The 19,399-nt window shown below is 43.1% G+C and overlaps 1 protein-coding gene across 1 annotated transcript in view; it reads left to right on the top strand.

The window, feature by feature from the left end:
* Nucleotides 1-19,399, top strand: part of cacna2d3a (calcium channel, voltage-dependent, alpha 2/delta subunit 3a) — a 192,817-nt gene that overhangs the window by 67,042 nt on the left and 106,376 nt on the right. The window contains exons 11-13 of the mRNA XM_016493046.1: nt 5,082-5,160; nt 16,465-16,598; nt 18,476-18,493. Coding sequence (XP_016348532.1) covers nt 5,082-5,160; nt 16,465-16,598; nt 18,476-18,493 — 231 coding nt within the window. The remainder of the gene's footprint in view (nt 1-5,081; nt 5,161-16,464; nt 16,599-18,475; nt 18,494-19,399) is intronic.

Here is a 19,399-nt window from a genome sequence, read left to right as displayed (position 1 = left end):
AACTTTTATAAAGAATATCTCTTTGGATTTGAGACTTTAGTCTTTGCAACTTTACAGACCTTCTTTATGCACCAAGAGCTTGTAACACTCCAAAGAGAAAGGAAAAATTGAAATCGTATCATATAACCACTTTAACTGTTCATGAGGTAGATGGCCTGAGGGAAGAAACTGTTCCTATGTCTGACTGTTTTGGTGCTCAGTGCTCTGTAGCGTCGATCAGATGGCAGCAGTTCAAAGAGGCAGTGTGCTGGATGTGAGGGGTCCAGAGTGATTCTGCCAGCCCTTTTGCTCACTCTGGATAAGTACAGTTCTTGGAGAGAAGGGAGGGATGTACCAATGATTCACTCAGCAGTCCGGACTACCCTCTGAAGTCTTCTGAGGTCAGATTTGGTAGCTGAGCTGAACCAGACAGTCATAGAATTGCAGAGGACAGATTCCGATCCGGCGATCCACAGTGCAAAGTTGTAGTATTTCCTCAGCAACCAGCACGGATCAGCTCCAGGCATGACGAAGTGATATCGTCCTCTTTTGGAAGGCCAAACAAAGTAGTTTCGCTTTCACAATGAAACACACAGCGCCTTCACGACATGTCTGCGGCGGCAACAACAATACTACAGCGAGAATAAAAGTTACGCCTTCTTTCTTTGCGTGAACATTTGGGCGGCATTATGCAAATCTTCCCACATAGTGATGTAGACATGTGGGGGCATGTTAGAATGAGCCGTTTTAGGTAGGCGTGGTTTACTCTTAACTTTTATAAAGAATATCTCTTTGGATTTGAGACTTTAGTCTTTGCAACTTTACAGACCTTCTTTATGCACCAAGAGCTTGTAACACTCCAAAGAGAAAGGAAAAATTGAAATCGTATCATATAACCACTTTAACTGTTCATGAGGTAGATGGCCTGAGGGAAGAAACTGTTCCTATGTCTGACTGTTTTGGTGCTCAGTGCTCTGTAGCGTCGATCAGATGGCAGCAGTTCAAAGAGGCAGTGTGCTGGATGTGAGGGGTCCAGAGTGATTTTGCCAGCCCTTTTGCTCTCTCTGGATGAGTACAGTTTTTGGAGGGTGGAGAGGGTTGTACCTATGATTCGCTCAGCTCTCTGGACTATCCGCTGCAATCTTCTAAGGTCAGTTTTGGTAGCCGAGCTCAACCAGTCAGTTATTTAGCTAAGCACCATGGCAGCCGTTTGTGGCGCCATCTTGATACATACAGTACATGTGACCCTATTGTTTGATATAAGTAGTCCTCATGTTGCCATTGTCTCTGGTCTAGCTTTGTATTGTGTACCTGCTGTTGGTGAGTTGTGTTTCTGTTCATGGCAAGTCTGTTCAAGTCAAGTCAAGTCTTTGGTTGTATTTTGGATTTTACTGTTTCAATAAACCGCACATGGGTTCATCTCAACTTGCCTTCAGTGGACAGCAGAAATGATAATTGGTGTGCACCTGCCCAACCTTCAGGACTTGTACATCTCCAGAGTGAAGAAACGGGCAGGAAGCATCATCACAGACCACTTTCACCCCGGACACAACCTGTTTGCACTTCTCCCTTCAGGCAGACGCCACAGATCTCTGTGCCCTAGAACATCTAGGCATAAAAACAGTTTTTCCCATGCCATCTCCAGCTTAAACAGATAGCACAGGAATTATTACTTGTGTTCTGTAATTCAAGTACTATATAAATACATATGCATATCTCTTTAATCATGCAGCTGTATAAATAGTAAATAATGCACAAATCTGTACATAAATCTTCTGTTCCAGATTCATAAACAATATTATTATTATTATTATTAGTTAATGTAAAGTCTTAGGTAGGGATGTAACGGTATGAAAATTTCTTATCACGATTATAGTGACCAAAATTATCACAGTTATCAGTATTATCACGGTTTTGTTAAAATGTGCTGGAGATGTTCAAAAAGTACCAACACATAAATCACTTCACCAAGTTTTATATTTAAAAATCAACAAACAACAAATAAAATGACTTTTTGTTTGCATAATCACTAAAACAATAACATTACCAATGATGTTCAGATTTTAAATGACAACTTAACTGACAACAGTTTAATAGCATGTTGAAATATCTAATGTAAATGTTCAAATAAAGCTTTGAAAAAGTTTCATAATTCATCATATATTCATTTGTATAATTCCCTTAGAACTCTTTTAAGCACTCTTTTAAAACCTCACAGCTTTTCCGCCCTATTTTCACTCAAAACGAAACTACTCTGCGTGCTGTGCGCATGTGAGACTGTTACTTAAAACTGCTTTATGCTGGACAGTATTTATTTATCGTGAGTTGTTCAAATCGCGGTAATCTAATACGGTTTTAATGATAATTAAAATATTAAACGTTAATACTAACCGTCGGGAATTTTATCATGATTTATCGTCAAACCGGTAATCGTTACATCCCTAGTCTTAGGGTGTATTCACACCTGTCTTGTGTGGTTCGATTGAATCGAACTCAAGTTCATTTCCCCCCTTGGTGCGGATCTTTTGGGCAGGTGTGAATACAGCAATCGTACTCGGGAGTGGACCAAACAACTGTACCCAGACCCAGCTGAAGAGGTGGTCTCAGTCCGCTTCCAAACGAACTCTGGTACGGTTGAATGGATGAACCAATGAATGGATGACATTAAGCACACGTGTTTTTTTTTTACAATTTCTGATTCACTTGCAAAAAGGGCAGTGTGATAGCGAACCGCACCAAACAAAAAAATCAACATTGTATTTGGTCCGGACCAAAGCAAGTGAACTAGCGGACTTTCCTGATGTGAATACACCCTTATTTAATATTTTCTGTTCTCATGTCTGATATGTATGTATGTATGTATGTATACATACATGTATGTACCAAGAGCACCTTAAAACACAACAAATTCCTTGTGTGTCTGCGCACACTTGCCGAATAAATCTGATTCTGATTCTATCGTTACAACCATTTAAAACTGTGGCTTAATGTGGCAGTACTATGGTGCAGTGGTGGTATGAAATCATACCAAGGTACTTTGATATGTACTTTTTTGAATTATTACCATGTTGTAGAGGTACTTGTAGATGTTTTTGTGTTTTGATAGATCCTCATGATCCAGACTGAATCAGAAACTGATTCAAACCATTTTGTTAACCTGCCTGACGTATAAGAACCAACTGATGAATCAGGTATACTAAATAAACAACAGAAAACGACTGCAGGAATACTGTGAGGAATGAATAAATGTTCCTCAGGTCAGTATTTTGTGTGCTCTTTTGGTAGACAAGAACAGTAATGTTTTAGTGGGGCTGGTGCTGGTGGCAGGACACATGAGGCAGAGTTTAAACACGTACTGAATTATGCTTGGTAAAAAAAAAGCACCCCAGTGTGAGCCAATATGGTGTTCTTTTGTGCATCTCCCCTAATCACGCTTTTATTGTTCCCCACATGTATAACACTGTTAATGCATCCCTCGCTCAGCATGTCTAATGTCTTCCGGGCTGGTCTGAATCTCCTGAAAAGCTGTTTCACACTTATTGGACGTATTGCTAGTGGTTCTATGCAGTTTACATGAAACTACTGTAATACCTTCTTTAATCCAAAATGTCACGCAAGGATACCTTTATACCTTAGATCATAATTGTCTGTTGAGTGCAATGACATTGGTAAACCATTGAAAATCTTTTAAAACAATCTAGAATCCATTTTGATTTTCATGAGCTTCGAGTTTTGATACCCTAAAGTGGGACTGTTTGAGGCAGAGAAGATTTAAGAACCCAAATGTCAATCATTTGGAAATTATCCATATGAATTATTAATACAAACTCTCACTAGCCATCACAAGTCCCTAACTGCTGAACCAAAGGAGTCTGACCCTATCCCAAATTACACTGTAAACCCTTGCAGTGTTCCTCAGAGTCCACATTTACATGGTGTAATGCCATGTAGACTGTTGGATACAAGTCTGCTGTGGAGCCTAAAATGACAAATGGGAAACACAAATGGCACACTTTTCAGTCTCGTGGACTTAACAGACATGGGTGTGTGGGAGCATAGTCAGCAGTCAGCAAGACTCTAGGTGAACATTAACTGTGCCATTAGGGACAGGGCCACAGTTTGTTGCTCAGGGTTCTTGTGGTGGACTACCTGCCTCTTTCCAATTCATTAATCGTTTTTCTCATTCTTTAAGGTCTCTTCTTAAACATCATCTCTGTTTGCCCACTCATGCACTTCACTATGTACAGTACATTTGTCACCATCCAATTTTTCCTTAGATTTGTTAGATTTAGGCACAATTTGAGTCTGATAGCTCTTGAGTATTTCACAGGTTAAAGATGCTTTAACTAAAACATGGGAACAAATGAACAAACAGTGGGAATGAAACTGGGAATGAAACCCCCACACATGTCAGGTGTGGAGAACATTGCTGTGGGAAGAGAATAATTTTATAACTAAAACATATATTAGTTGGGTTAAGAAATACATGGCAGAAAACAAGAAATTAAAATTGGTGTACATGCTGTGTTCTCCACTATTAAGGGGCAACCGCAGTACTTCTTATGTGACCTCCAGTATGTCATACAGCACCTCTCTCTTCACCTCAGTATTCCTGTATGTGTGTGTGTGTGCATGTGGTTTATCTCAATGGCAGCACATAATGAGGCACAGAGAATGTGGAAGCAGCATTCATTCAATAATATGCTAAGTGATTGCGATTGGTTCTGTTATGGATCAGATCTGGTATGTTTTTCATGTGACTGATGACTTTAGGGTCTAAGTGTATGTTAGTTATAGGCTTTATTCTTGAATGGTGTTTACCAACAGAACATATTCAAACATTTCTAATGCAATGTGCACTGTAAATTTGACTTCAGATTACATCCATTATCATCATAGTTTTTTTATTTTTTTTATTGTATCACAAAATAACTTTAATTGTTTGGTTGGCCAAACTTTTATTGAAGCTAAACAATTAAAGAGTAAACTAATTAGATGCAGTCAGGGTGCTGTGACTTATCTGCTGTTAAGGGATTGTACATTAGCTTAATCTTGAGCGATTAAACATGACTGACAGCTAACCTAAGCTCTCCTGTCTGCAGGTGCGTGTGTTCCCTTACCTGATTGGTCGGGAGTCTGCCTTTGCTGATAACCTGAAATGGATGGCCTGCGCTAATAAAGGTTAGGCTTACTCATTCTTTCTCATGCAGCTCTGAAAACATTTCCTCAGCTGATTAACAAACAGTGAAAGAATGACCTGATCGCCACATGTGTGTGTAGTGAAAAACGTCTAGGCTACGTATGTAACCCTCGTTCCCTGAAGGAGGGAACGGAGACGTTACGTCAGAACAGACTGACGAATGGGGTCTCGCCCGAGAGCCCAATCACCTTTGAGTGGTAATAGACGAGCCAATGGTATGCTGAGTACCTTGGTCTGCGGAATTTGCATCGCAAGCTCCGCCCCGCTGTGTGGGTATATAAGGAGCAGAGCGAGCAACTCGCATTCAAGTCTTCGCTGAGGATCTGAGCCATGTGACCCAGCCGTTCAGCGGAACAGCAATTGTGGCAAAAGGACGTAACGTCTCCATTCCCTCCTTCAGCGAACGAGGGTTACATACGTAACCTAGATGTTCCCTTTCAGTCGGTCACGTTCGACGTTACATCAGAACAGACTGACGAATGGGGTCCCTTCCAAAACGCCACAATGGCTGTCTTCCAGTAACCTGCGTAAGTGATAGCACCCTGTCATGAAGCCAGCACGAGCGAAGGGCTATACCTAACACCGAACACACTGGGTAGCATATTCCAGCTGGAAGTATGTTAACAGGCTGCCTGCTTATAGGGGGTCTTACAAAGCACATATCAACCAGCGTAGCGGTGATGCATGTGAATCTCTGAGGTACCCAGCCCGCAGGGTGGATATGTTTCAATGTCAGAGATGGCAAGGGTGGCTTGCCAAGGGAAAGACACATGCTGCCGAGAGAGACTTACTGAGGAAATACACACGTGGGATTGCCCAAGAGGGGAACCACAACCCATGGAAGCACCTAGTCTAACACAGGGGCTGACAGACAGGGCATGCACGCAAGTGCTCGACATAACAGTACTGGAGGAACCCAGGGTTCTGAACTGTGGAACTCACCTGAGGAGAATAGCACACGCATCCAGTCTGTGGAGTGGAATGGCGCAGCAAGCGAATTGACCGAGCAGGTCCTGTTTACTGTCCCGAAGGGGCAAGTATACGGGAGGACATGGGCTCTACACGGAGATTATAGAATCTCTCAAATGTGTTAGGTGTCGCCCAGCCCGCAGCTCTACAGATGTCTGTTAGCAAGGCGCCATGTGCCAGTGCCCAGGAGGAAGCCACACTCCTAGTTGAGTGAGCTCTCACCCCTAGGGGGCATGGCAGGTCTTGAGCCTGATAAGCCAAGACAATAGCATCCACTATCCAGTGGGATAGCCTCTGCTTGGAGACAGCCTTTCCCTTCTGCTGGCCTCCGTAACAGACAAAGAGCTGGTCTGTGGTCCTGAAGAACTGAGTTCTGTCTATGTAAGTGCGGAGCGCACGTACTGGACAGAGCAGCACCAGGGCTGGGTCTGCCTCCTCCGGGGGCAGCGCTTGCAAGTTCACCACCTGATCTCTAAAGGGAGTGGTGGGAACTTTGGGCACGTATCCAGGCCGGGGTCTCAAGATAATGTGAGAGATGGCCGGCCCGAATTCCAGGCACGCTTCATCAACTGAAAATGTCTGCAAGTCCCCGACCCTCTTAACCGAAGCCAAAGCCATCAGGAGCGAAGTTTTCAATGATAAGAATTTTAGCTCCACTGAAAGCAGGGGTTCGAAAGGAGCTCTCTGTAGTGCGGATAAAACAACTGCGAGATCCCAAAAGGGAACTTGTTGAGGGCAAGGCGGATTGAGCCTCATGGCCCCTCTCAGAAACCTGATGATCAGGTCATGTTTCCCAAGGGATTTACCGTCAACAGGATCGTGGCGAGCCGCAATGTAGACCTTCAGGGTGGAAGGAGACAGCCTTCGTTCCAACCCTTCCTGAAGAAAGGAAAGCACTGACCCAATTGGGCATTTCCAGGGTTCTTCTCGACGTGAAGAACACCAAGTGACAAAGAGGTTCCACTTCAGAGCATAGGCATGTCTGGTAGACGAGGCCCTAGCCGAAGTGGCAAGGTACCAAAACCTTCTGTGACCCGTCCAGAACCCACACATGTAGGTTCCAAAGATCGGGACGTGGGTGCCAGAGGGTGCCCCGTCTCTGAGAAAGAAGGTACTTCCTCAGAGGGATTGGCCAGGGAGGAGCTGTCGTGAGGAGTACAAGTTTGGAGAACCAGGTCCGGCTGGGCCAATAAGGCGCAACCATGAGGACCTGCTCCTCGTCCTCCCTGATTTTGCACAATGTCTGTGCAAGAAGGCTCACTGGAGGAAACACATACTTGCACAAGCCCTGCGGCCAGCTGTGTCCCAGAGCGTCCGTGCCAATGGTGCCCTCGGTCAGGGAGTAAAACAACTGGCAGTGGGAATTGTCTGGAGAGGCAAACAGGTCTACCTGAGCATCTCCAAAGCGTTCCCAAATCAGCTGAACCAACTGGGGATGGAGTCTCCTTTCCCCGGGACAAGACTGCTGTCGTGAGAGCTTGTCGGCTGCACGATTGAGCCTGCCCGGGATGTGAATGGCACGAAGCGACCTCAGATGCTTCTGACTCCACAAGAGGAGATGGCAAGCGAGTTGCAACATGCGATGGGAGCGTAGACCGCCCTGACGGTTGATGTACGCTACGGTCGCAGTGTTGTCCGTACGGACCAGAATGTGCTTGTCCTTCAGCAGGGCCTTGAAGCGGTGCAGAGCAAGCCATACTGCTAGCAACTCGAGGCGATTGACATGCCACTGAAGTCGGGGTCCCGTCCAGGAGCCTGACGCAGCATGTCCGTTGCACATGGCACCCCAGCCCGTGGCAGAGGCATCTGTTGACACAACAACATGCCAGGACACTGGTTCTAGGGGAACACCAGCCTGTAGAAATGAGAGGTCCAACCACGGGGTGAAGGTTCAGCGGCAGGCCGGCCAGGAGCCTCTGAAATAGTTTCAGTGGAACCACTCTCTTGCCTTTGAATTGACTCAGGCAATTCAGCAGTGACTGTGCGCACTTGCTCGTAAGCTGCGCGAAAATGGCGACTGAGTCTATTTCCATACCGAGAAAAGAGATCCTCTTCACAGGGGAGAGTTTGCTCTTTTCCCAGTTGACCCGAAGACCCAGATGGGCGAGGTGTCTGAGCACCAGATCTCTGTGCTCGCACAACTGTACTCGAGAGTGAGCTAGAATCAGCCAGTCATCGAGGTAGTTGAGGATACGGACACCTTGCTCCCTGAGTGGAGCCAGAGTTCCCTCCGCGACCTTCATAAAGACGCGGGGAGACAGGGCCAACACGAAAGGGAGAACTTTGTACTGATATGCCTGCCGCTCGAAAGCAAACCGAAGAAACGGTGTCGAGGAAGAATGGAGACATGAAAGTACGCGTCCTTTAGATCTATCGTAACAAACCAGTCCTCGGATCTGATCTGAGACACAACTTGCTTGATGGTGAGCATTCTGAACTTCAGTCTCATGACTGAGCGATTCAACTGACGTAGATCTAAAGTGGGACGCAGCCCCCCATCCTTCTTTGGAACAATGAAGTACCGGCTGTAGAACCCGGACCCCCTGTCGTGAGGAGGGACCACCTCGATGGCCTCCTTCCTCGAGAGAGTATTGACTTCCTGTTCTAATACCAGAGCCTGCTCGGGGCCCACGAGTGTGGGAAAGACCCCGTTGAATGGTGGCGGAGGATCCCTATGCGACCTTCGTAAAGACGCAGGGAGACAGGGCCAACCCGAATGGGAGAACTTTGTACTGATATGCCTGCCCCTCGAAAGCAAACCAAAGAAACGGTCTGTGTCGAGGAAGAATGGAGACATGAAAGTACGCGTCCTTTAGGTCGATCGCTGCAAACCAATCCATGGGACGAATGCATTCGAAAATTTGTTTGGGCGTTAACATCTTGAACGGAAGTCTGTGAAGAGCTCGGTTCAAGGCATGCAAGTCTAGGATTGGCCGTAACCCACCTGTTTTCTTGGGTACTATGAAGTAGGAGCTGTAGAAGCCGGACTTAATGTCGGCTGGAGGGACCGGCTCTATTGCGCCCTTTGCCAGCAGGGTCACGACCTCCGTGCGCATGATAGGAGCATCCTTGCCCACCATCGTAGAGCGAATACCCCAAAACCTGGGGGGACGCCGGGCGAATTGAATCGCGTAGCCAAGCCTGATCGTTCGGATGAGCCAGTGGGACGGACTGGAGAGCTGTAGCCAGGCTCCCAGAAACCGAACCAGCGGGGTCAAGGAAACTACAGGCATACCCACAGTGGGGCAGCGAGGCGGAACAGATTAGCGTCCCTTAGCAAGGGTGGAGTCCGAGCACTTGTCTGATTCTGAGACATGGCAAAGGGGGCGTGAGAAGGCAATGCGTTCTCGAGCTGGCTCTGCCTGGAAACTGGCAAAGGAAGAGGGGGACGAGAGCGGTGAGGAATCACGGTCTTCTACTGTCATCCGCGGCCTCTTGGGACCCGGAGGTAGAGGAAACAGCTCTTTTAATGAAGGTTTGGTTACCACTGGTCGTGGGGCCAGTGGCGGAACAAAAAGAGAACAAAAACAAAGGATTTTCCCCCGGCCCTCCTCCGGGGGAAGGAGTGGTCCTGCTACCATCTCCTGAAGAGCTGACTTCCCCATCTCCGGGTCTCCCGTCTCAGGAACGCCACTTGCCCGGACGCTTGGCAGGTTTAGGTGCAGAGACGGGCTGCGCCACCCTTCTGCGGCCATCTCCTCACTGCGGCCAGGGTGGAGGCGGCTGCTGTGGCCGAGCGGGAGTGGAGGAGACCACAGGGGGGCGCCCTCGGCGACGAGCAGGCTGAGGTGGCTGAGCCGGCAGCAGTGTGGAGGCAGCAGCGGGCCGCCGGGGCAGAATATGTTTTATGGCCTCAGACTGCTTCTGTGCGGCAGAGAATTGCTGGGCAAAACTCTCAGGCAACGCAGCCGAATTCTCATCTCCCGAGGACTCAAGCCCGCCTTGTGATGTGGCGATCAACATTTGGTCATCCTCCTGAGCCCCGAATGAGATGCTGGGATCCTGGTGAGAGGCTGCGGTGTTTATGAGGGGGGTGCGGCCCGAGGAGGCTGTCTCGTTGGGGAAGCCCACACCGTAACCCTCAGATCACCCTGGCCACCATTAAAGTAGCCCTCTTACGAGAAGAGGAGCTAGATTGGGGTGTGGCAGATGGGACTCAGAGCTCGCGATGCAAATTCCGCAGACCAAGGTACTCAGCGTACCATTGGCTCGTTCTGTTACCACTCGAAGGTGATTGGGCTCTCGGGCGAGACCCCATTCGTCAGTCTGTTCTGAGTTTAAGTCGTGACCGACTTAAAGGGAACAGAACCTACATTTGTCTAAAATGGCTCTTTTCAATTTATTCAAGTTAAAACAATGGCTTGTGTATAGTGTATGAATTATTATTTTATAGCATATGAATATTATACTTCTTATGAATAATCATACTTTAACATGTTTTGTGTGTGTGTGTGTGTGTGTGTGTGTGTGTTCATGTCAACTCAACCCAGACCAGAGGTCCCCGGTTAAAATTTTTGATTTTTTTTTTCTGTTAAAAGAAATACATAAACGAAGGAGAAAGCCAGAATATTAAATGTAATGGATGTACTGTACAGTATATTTACTAAGTAATCATCTGTTTTGTAGAGGGGGTTCAAAATGACAATTTTCACCTGAGATTCAGAGCCAAATTACAAAGGGATAAAAATGACTTCAGAAAGACGGCAGCATCATTATGTTATTTTTACACAGAGATTGGTAGCTCTATTAGTAAAATCTGTTGACTTTAGCAATTATTGTCGCATTATATGCCAATGGTTACAGTTCAAAAATAGGAAAAATCACTTCTTGTTGATTATTTTTCCCTTGAATTTTGCGTGCCTGTAATTCAAGAGGCATTAAAGATATCTTATCTTATAAAGATATTTTAGTTCTTAAAAGGGTCATCGGATGCGACATGCAGTTTTACAAGTTGTTTGAACTGAAATGTGTGTTGGCAGTGTGTGTACACAACCACCTTATAATGATAAAGATCCACCCAGTGTTTTTTTTTTTATCTCATTAAATAATTTCCTCTTTCTCATATCACACAGACCCAGGCCCCTCCCATGATTGTTGATTGACACTAGCGTTTTACCTTAGACCCGCCCTGAGTGAGCTGTCATCAGTCCGCCATTGTTTCACCACCGAAGCAGGAGTAGACAAGAATGGCTCCTAAGTGATTGAGGTGCTCTGTTGTTGGATGTAATAATGAACATAGCAGTCGTCATTTACTCCCGACATCTGAGCCGCTGAAGACACAGTGGATTACCTTTATTTTTGAAGGGAATGCGCCCCCAGATCTATCTAAATGCGTCTATGTTCGCATAAATTATTTGTGATTCAGCCTCACCTACAGAAGAAGTGAGTATAAGGTTCTTTTATGAATCTTTGCAAATTGCCTTTCCTAATAACGTGCTAGTTAGCAAGTTCCGCAACTAAAGTAAACAGTCTCATGAGAACGGATCATCACCCCACGGAAGAGAGGGGCGGGGTCAGCAGAGCTCATTAGCATTTAAAGGGAACTGCACCGAAACGGGTCGCTGTGAACAGAGATGTTTTTTGACAGTATAAAAAGGGCGTTGTTTTACACTACCATTGAGAAATTATAACCAAAATATGTTATAGACTTTTCATTAAGACCCTAAAGAATTATATCAACTTGTGGAAAATGGGCATCCGATGACCCCTTTAATTTTCAATGTGGCTCCAAGAGTAAATTGTTAAATTGTACATATTTTCAGTTGTCAAAAACCAAATGCATTCAGCTGATACTTTTTTTTTAATTTAAAGAGAAATGTCTGAAGAAAAAAAAAATATTAGTTCTGCCATGAAACTCTACTTGTGTTCTAATTGGTTAATTCAAGTCAACGTTCCCAGACAATCGGAATGACATACTCATTACTGTTTACCTATATAACCAGGACATATTCAATGAATGCTATGTCTGCACGCTATGCATGTCCTCATTTTAGCCCACCGCCTCCCCAGCACCGCCTGCCTAGATCTGCTACGGAGATCTTCCTCTATCTAGCAGCAGCATGTTTCATTTTAATTTTATGACCTAAGCATTTAGCAGCAGCATCGTAGCAGATTTAGTCCGCCAAGACCAAACCTATGCACATTATATTTACATTATTAAAATTAAAAATTATAATGTACCCCAAGAGTTGTCATGACTGAAATAATGTTAAAACTAGACATATCATGTTTCCCTCTATCAAAACAATTGCATAGGACATCAAGTCAAGTCAAGTCAAGTCTGCTTTATTGTCAATTTGTGGTTCTGCCGACATCGAGCAGAAACTCACGACTGTATGCGCGCTTAGAGACAGATAGACGCGACGAATACGTACAAAAACACTGCGACTCACAAGACAAAAAGCACGAAAACACCTTTCTGTCGGGAGAGAGAGAAGCCGCAGCGTGTGAACGCGCCGCCATCTTGAGCGTACTGACATACCTATCCAAGTGCCATAAATATTATTTTTCCAATGTTTGCGTGCCTGTACCTCTAGAAGAATTAAAGATATCTTTATAGCTTTTTGCATTCTGGTTCTTAATATACTTTTCTTTCATAAATGTAATGTTTAAGGCCCTATGTGGTTCAATCATAAAGATATGGGGAGTCCAATATTGATATTGTCCAAATTGTGAAATTTTACCTATTTTCAATGATTGAAAACCAAATGGTCACTTAGCATACAGCTGATACTTATTTCATTTAAAGAACAATGTATGAAGAACAAATAATATTGAAAGTAGAAATATATATTGTTTCCCTCGATCCAAACAACTGCATAGAACATACCTATCTGATTGCTATCTGATTGCTAAAATTGTTCTTTTCCCAAAGTTTGCACACCTGTAATTCAAGAAGTAATTTTAGATTCTCGTTTCAAAGAAACTTTTCCTTTGGAATCTTCATTTTAAAGGCACTATATAGTTTGATCCCAGAGATATTAGGAGCCTAGTGCAACTCAGTGTCCAAATTGTTCAATATTACAGATTTTCAAGAGTCGGACTCGGAAACCAAATGTGATTTTGTGTATATCTAGTCATGAGTCATGGCTGTTGATACTGCAAATATGCAAATAAGAACAGTAACCCAGGGTTTATGAATGTATGTGTGTAATGATACAGATGTAAGGACGGCCAGACTATAGACAAATAATCTTGAGTGTTGTCTTAGCTGGGCTAGAACCCTGATCTCCTGAACACAGAGCTGGCGCTCTTCCTGAGTGAGCTAACTCCAGGTTGAGGATTTTCTAGACCCAAGTGCAGAGGAATGACAAAATCTCACGGAGACGAGAAATACAAACTCCAAGTATTTTTACTTGTAGAGATTAAAAGAAAAAAAGGAACAAAGTACAAACAAAACCAGAAGCAAGGCTTCCAATAGTCAGTCAATCAATTCATTACATTTATTTAGCGCTTTTCTAGGCACTCAAAGCGCTTTACATTGTCAGGGGGTATCTCCTCATCCCCATCAAAAAGGAGAAAACAAAAACAAGCACAATGGCTTACAAAAGACTCACGGTTAGCAACAGGATACACAGGTAGGTAGGCTCAAGACTGAACAAAACACAATGGCTAAAGGCAAACTTAAATAGGGCCCTACACAGGTGAGTATCATCAACAATAATTGCTAAGCAGAGCTGAGAGTTCTTGCCAATGGTTGCCCCCTGGCAACTGGGAGGAAGATTGCAGGCAACAGACATCTTGCGCCCCCTTGTGGATGGGAGTAATGCTGCTGGTCATGGCAGGAGTGTGACCCCTAGTGGTTGGAGGAAGTACTGCCAGCTAAAGTCTTACAATGTGTGACATGTCAGATAATGAATAACCAGAATTCATTCTTAACTCCGGGATAAGGTCAGGGAAAACAGACTCAGATAATGTGGTGAAACAACACAGGATTGTTTATTGTGACAATCAGTACTCTAGGTGAATATATAAGCACCAACAGAGCAGGTAAGGTAGAAAAAATTAGCATTTTTTCAGTATATTGAAAGACACAAAGGGAGTTGTTGGAGACTGGAGCAGTAAATTGGAGTTTTGGAGATGGGGAGGATATCACCCAGGTAAGTTATCCAGGTAAGTCGATTGCACGAATCGAGGAGCAGTCCTAGTCGTAGAGTGAATGGTGTGTAGTATATGCAGGGTATTTTTAATGAGGTGATAGAGTAGTGACAGGTGTAGATGATGACAGAACGAGTGCACAGGAGACAATGGAGGAGCAGAATCTTTAGGAAGCCACCAGGTTGGGAGCAGGGAGTGGCCTTTGTGGCCATGATGAGGAAACTAGGAGCACTGGAAACCGGAATGGATTTTGTGGCCAAGACGATGGAACTAGGAGCACTTAGCCACAACACATAATCTATATATTGTGCCAGAGTACACATTGTAGCGCTCACTGGTACGTGAAGCAATATATGGTCGTCCAATCCAAAAGTACAAAGAAAAGTTTTCCAATGTTTTCACTGACCAGCTTAAATGTATTTTGTAAATATAAAAATGTTTTGATGTTGATGACTGCAACAAACTCCAAAAAAGTTGGGACAGAGGCAAAATAAAAATAAAAAAGTTATAGAATAGCCAAGTTAAACTATTTTGAAACAGTCCACAATAAGCAGGTAAATAAACAGGTAAAAAAACAGGTATAAAAGGAGCATCTCAGTCTTTGTCAGCAAAGCCGCTTTGTGTCAAACTAATCAAAAATCACATTTCTCAATGCAAAATCGCAAAGAATTTAGGTCTTTCACCAACTGCTATACATAATATTGTGATAAGACTCAGGGATTCCAGAGAAATCTCATTCTGTGTAGGGCAAGGCAGGAAACCTCAGGTGAATGTGCAAGACTTTTGAGCCCTCAGATGGCATTGCATAAGAAACCATCATGCTGCGGTGTTAAATATAGCCACATGTGCTCAGGGGTACTTCAGAAAACCACTGTCATTTACCACAATCTGCACTGCATTAAGAAGTGCAACTTGAATGTCTGTTACTCAAAGAGAAAGCTATACATCAATTCTATGCAGTGATGACGCCGGGTTCTCTGGGCCAGAGATAATCACAGATAGACAAAAAGGCAGTGGAAATGTGTGCTGTGCTCAGATGAGTCCACGTTTCAGCTTGTTCTTGAAAAACAGTCATCAAATTATCAGTCCCAAAAACCAAAGGGACCATCCAGACTTTCACCAGCGACAGATGCAAAAGCAAACATCTGCCGCCAGAAAGGCTGTGTCTAACAGCGCGAACCTGATGGCAAAGGTAATGGATTCCTCGATCATTTCTGTCAGATCAGCTCTAAGGAAGTTCACTATCCCCCAGTCCTCTTATCTAGAGTCTGCTTGTGTCGGCTCCATCCCCTGACCACAGTCCTGAGCCTGCTCTAGCCCCTGAGTCTGCATTGGAGCCCACTCACACCCCAGAGTCAAGTACAGAGGCTGCTATGTTCTTCTGTGTTCCACATCTCCTTGATGCAGCCAAGCTTCCTGCACTGCTGGTACATCCCAAGCTCCCTGAATCCTTGAGTCGCTGACACCTCCAAAGCTTCCTGAACTTCCAGCACCTCCATGGTGTCCTGTATTACTGGTGCCGTCCTGGAGGCTCTCTAATTGGCCCGTATCACCATAGTCATCTGTCTGTCACCTGCTAAGACTGTGTTTTTGTATAAGTGACATGTTTCTTACTTTGAGTCTTGTATTTTGTAACTTATATTTTGTTTATGATGTCATGTCTCCTTGTAGTTTTGTTTCCTGGTCTTTGTAGTTCTCTTTCTATTATCCCTGTCCTAATTGTCTTTAGATGTTCCTTGTTATCCCTTGATTAGTTATATATTTAAACTTGTGTTTGCCATGGTCTTTGGTCGATTGTTGTTTGTATTCTTGGGCTTTGTGCTGTGTTCCAGGTTTCTCTGATCATGTCATTGATTGCTTCACATTTGGATATTTAAAAAAAAATAGTATAATGCTTTTGTCTGTCTTGATTTGTATTCTATCATCATGTTATGATTATGATTATGAGGTTTGTTGACAGCAACATTGCTTAGCACTTTCTGTTGGCTGACTGTTTGGCTGTATGCTTTAGATGTGTGCGGGATCCCGCACACAATTTGATTTCCTATGTTAGTGTAGAATTAGCATGTCAACAAATCCTGTATACTCTCACTCATGACAGCAGACAACAAATCACCAGAGTGTTTTTAATTTTGTATATAGTTTTAAAATTTTGTGTACGCATACACATATCAATGAATATTTATAATTATAATTTCACTTTTTTTCTGTGTTGTCAGGTTATTTTACCCAGATCTCCACACTGGCAGATGTTCAGGAGAATGTGATGGAGTATCTGCATGTGCTCAGTCGGCCGAAGGTCATTGATCGAGAGCATGACATGGTGTGGACAGAAGCCTATGTTGATAACACTGTAAGTGACTCATTTATGTTTTTGACATTTTCTTCATGTGAAAATCCACATATAAATAATTGTTAACCTTATGAACCCCATGCACACAGAGAAGAGTATTGTGTATTGTGCAAACCAAAAGTGCAGTGTATTTGAATACACTGTCTGTACTGTTTTTTTTTAATGCAGATCAGGCTACAGTGCAAACGTTCCCATATTCTCTAAGCTGAGCGCAATTTGTACTGCGTAGTTTAGATTTTAGTTCAGGAGCCGAGTGCAACCGTAGAGCAGTCTCCTCACTCAATAGCATTTGAGGGGGTGCTCAAAGCTTTGATAAAGGTGGTAGCTAAACTTAGCATCAAGTGGCCTAAGGAAAGAATGAAAGCGCCTCGTAGTAAACTTGACGAATGTTTCCTGACTAGTGATCGGGCCCAGCCACCAAAGAGAAATTGTTAGGAGGCTTAGGAGGCTGACCTGCTGAAGGAGCTGTGTGCCGGCAAGGGCCTCATGTATGGCTAAAACTGGGATCAAGGACAAAGAAAAAAAAGCTTTTCTGCTGGACAGCCCAATGTCATCATCTGGCCTTTTTGGTGACGCAGTCAACACTATTGTAGAGGTCTGCACGGGACTGTTTTTTTTAGTCCCGCTCCTGCGAAGTTCTATTCCGCACCCACCTGCTCCTGCTATATATTCACTCTTTGTTCACCCACAGTCCGCTTAGAATAATTTTCCGTTCCCGCTAAATTTAGATCTCGTTTCCAGAACCTCACATTTAAATTTCCGCTACTGAGAGAGAGATAGTCTAACAAATAAAAGTGTAGCATGCACAAAATTGTAGGCCTATTTGTAATTTTATTCGTCTTGTCAAGACACAAAATTTGTTTAACATTTCGCTGTCAACACAGCAAAAAAAAAAAGTGTCACAGAGAAAATAATAATGTAGGTTGTACAAAAATTTTAGCTATTTCTTATTTGTATTCATCTTTTCAAGATACAATTCGTTTAAAATTTTGCTGCATGTCAACACAATAGGAAAAAGTGTCGCAGAGAAAAAAACAAAACCAATGTAGGTTGTACAGAAATTGTAACCTCTTTGTTATTTTTATTCTCTTAGTCTTGTCAAAATACAAAATTCATTTAACATTTTGCAGCGTCTCCAAGATGCTTCAAGAAACCTACCTGCAAAGCTACCTGAAAAACTCTGCGCAAGTGCACCTAGGTCAAAAGCAGCTTTAAACGCAAAGGATGCTCACACCAAATGTTGATTTAATTTTGTTAATAGAAGTTAATTGATAAAGAAAATATTTTTTTCCCCCTATGACATTATTTTTGACAGCATCCTCATTTTACAGCATTTTTACACAAGTGCCTAAAACTTTTAACAGTACTGTAGCTTTGCAGGAAGGTTTCTTGAAGCGTCTTGGAGACAGTTCTTCTGGATTGAGTCTGTCTCAGTTTGTTCTGTTTCTTCATGTCCTTCCAGACAGACTGGATGATGGTCAGATCAAATCTCTGTGTGGAGCACACAAATCTCACTGCATTATTACAATTAATGGCAAAATGAATGTTTGGAAATGTAAACTGATATTTCCTACTGACACACAACAGCAAAAGATAGAAATAACTGACTTAAAACCATTTTTTAGCTGCTGAAAATTCTAGTGTTCTAATCATTTTGGCCACCACTGTATATAATCAATTAACAAAGAGCTTATAAGTTTGTATTTAAAGGTTTTAAAAACTATTTCCCTATGGAGAAAATGAATGGAGCTTTTACCTCTCCTTAACTTCCAAATATATTTCAGATCCAGACACCACTTTAGGAAGTAATGACAAGGAGAAGTTGTAATATGTGTGTGCGCACTCATTTGATCGTAGTTTGTCTTTTGTCTTTGTAGCGTCCACAGGCTCAAAAGGTAAAGGTTTAATTCACATTTTGATTGTGATTTAGCGGTGTTTCTACATAGCACATTAACCCATTACGTGGATCTGCTTTGTTACATTATATTGTGTGCAGTTTGGACAAGTTTTCATTCTTATTTGACTTCTCATTAACTTTTTTTTTGTTTGTTTTAAGTGATGACTTGTGTAGCCTATATCACTGCCATACTTGATGTTCCAGTCATCTGTGCACTCAGAGTATCTGTATTGCAGTTAATGGAAGTCTTTGTATGTGTTGGCAGGGACAGACGTGACTTGCCCATAATTACACATCCCCTCTTTCATTACTGGTTGCCTGGCTTGACGAAACTATGAAATTCTGTTGCTGATGTACAATATTCTTAAAAGTAGAACACTTCATCGTCTCATAGTTTTACTAGTTTACCTAAAGGATGTACCTACATTTAGCTTCTTGAATTTTGAATTTTTTCTGTTTCTGCTGTTTTTTCATTAAACAGCAGAACTTTAGTCTCTTCAAAACACAATATATTCTTCCAAACATTGTCACACTCTGCTATTCTGCTGGAGTGACACTAACTAAACAAATAAAAAAATATCAATAGATCCTTCGGTAAGCTGACCCTTGTTAAAAAAATAGTAAACTTCAGCATACCTTTAAAAAGAATACTTATTGTGGAAATATACACTGCTTAAAAAAAAAAAAATAATGGAACGCTTTGAAAACACATCAGATCTCAATGGGGAAAAATATCATGCTGGATAATATCTATACTGATATGGACCGGGTAATGTGTTAGAAACGAAAGGATGCCACATCGTTTGATGGAAATTAAAATGATCAACATACAGAGGGCTGAATTAAAAGATCAAAGTGAAATGATTTGTAGCAGGCTAGTCCATTTTTGCTGAAATTTCATTGC

The sequence above is a fragment of the Sinocyclocheilus anshuiensis genome, unplaced genomic scaffold (genome assembly GCF_001515605.1).
Source record: "Sinocyclocheilus anshuiensis isolate Anshui unplaced genomic scaffold, SAMN03320099.WGS_v1.1 scaffold1894, whole genome shotgun sequence".
Lineage (NCBI taxonomy): Eukaryota > Metazoa > Chordata > Actinopteri > Cypriniformes > Cyprinidae > Sinocyclocheilus > Sinocyclocheilus anshuiensis.
Note: the sequence above shows the minus strand (reverse complement) of the source record. Positions and strands in the feature narration are given on the sequence as shown.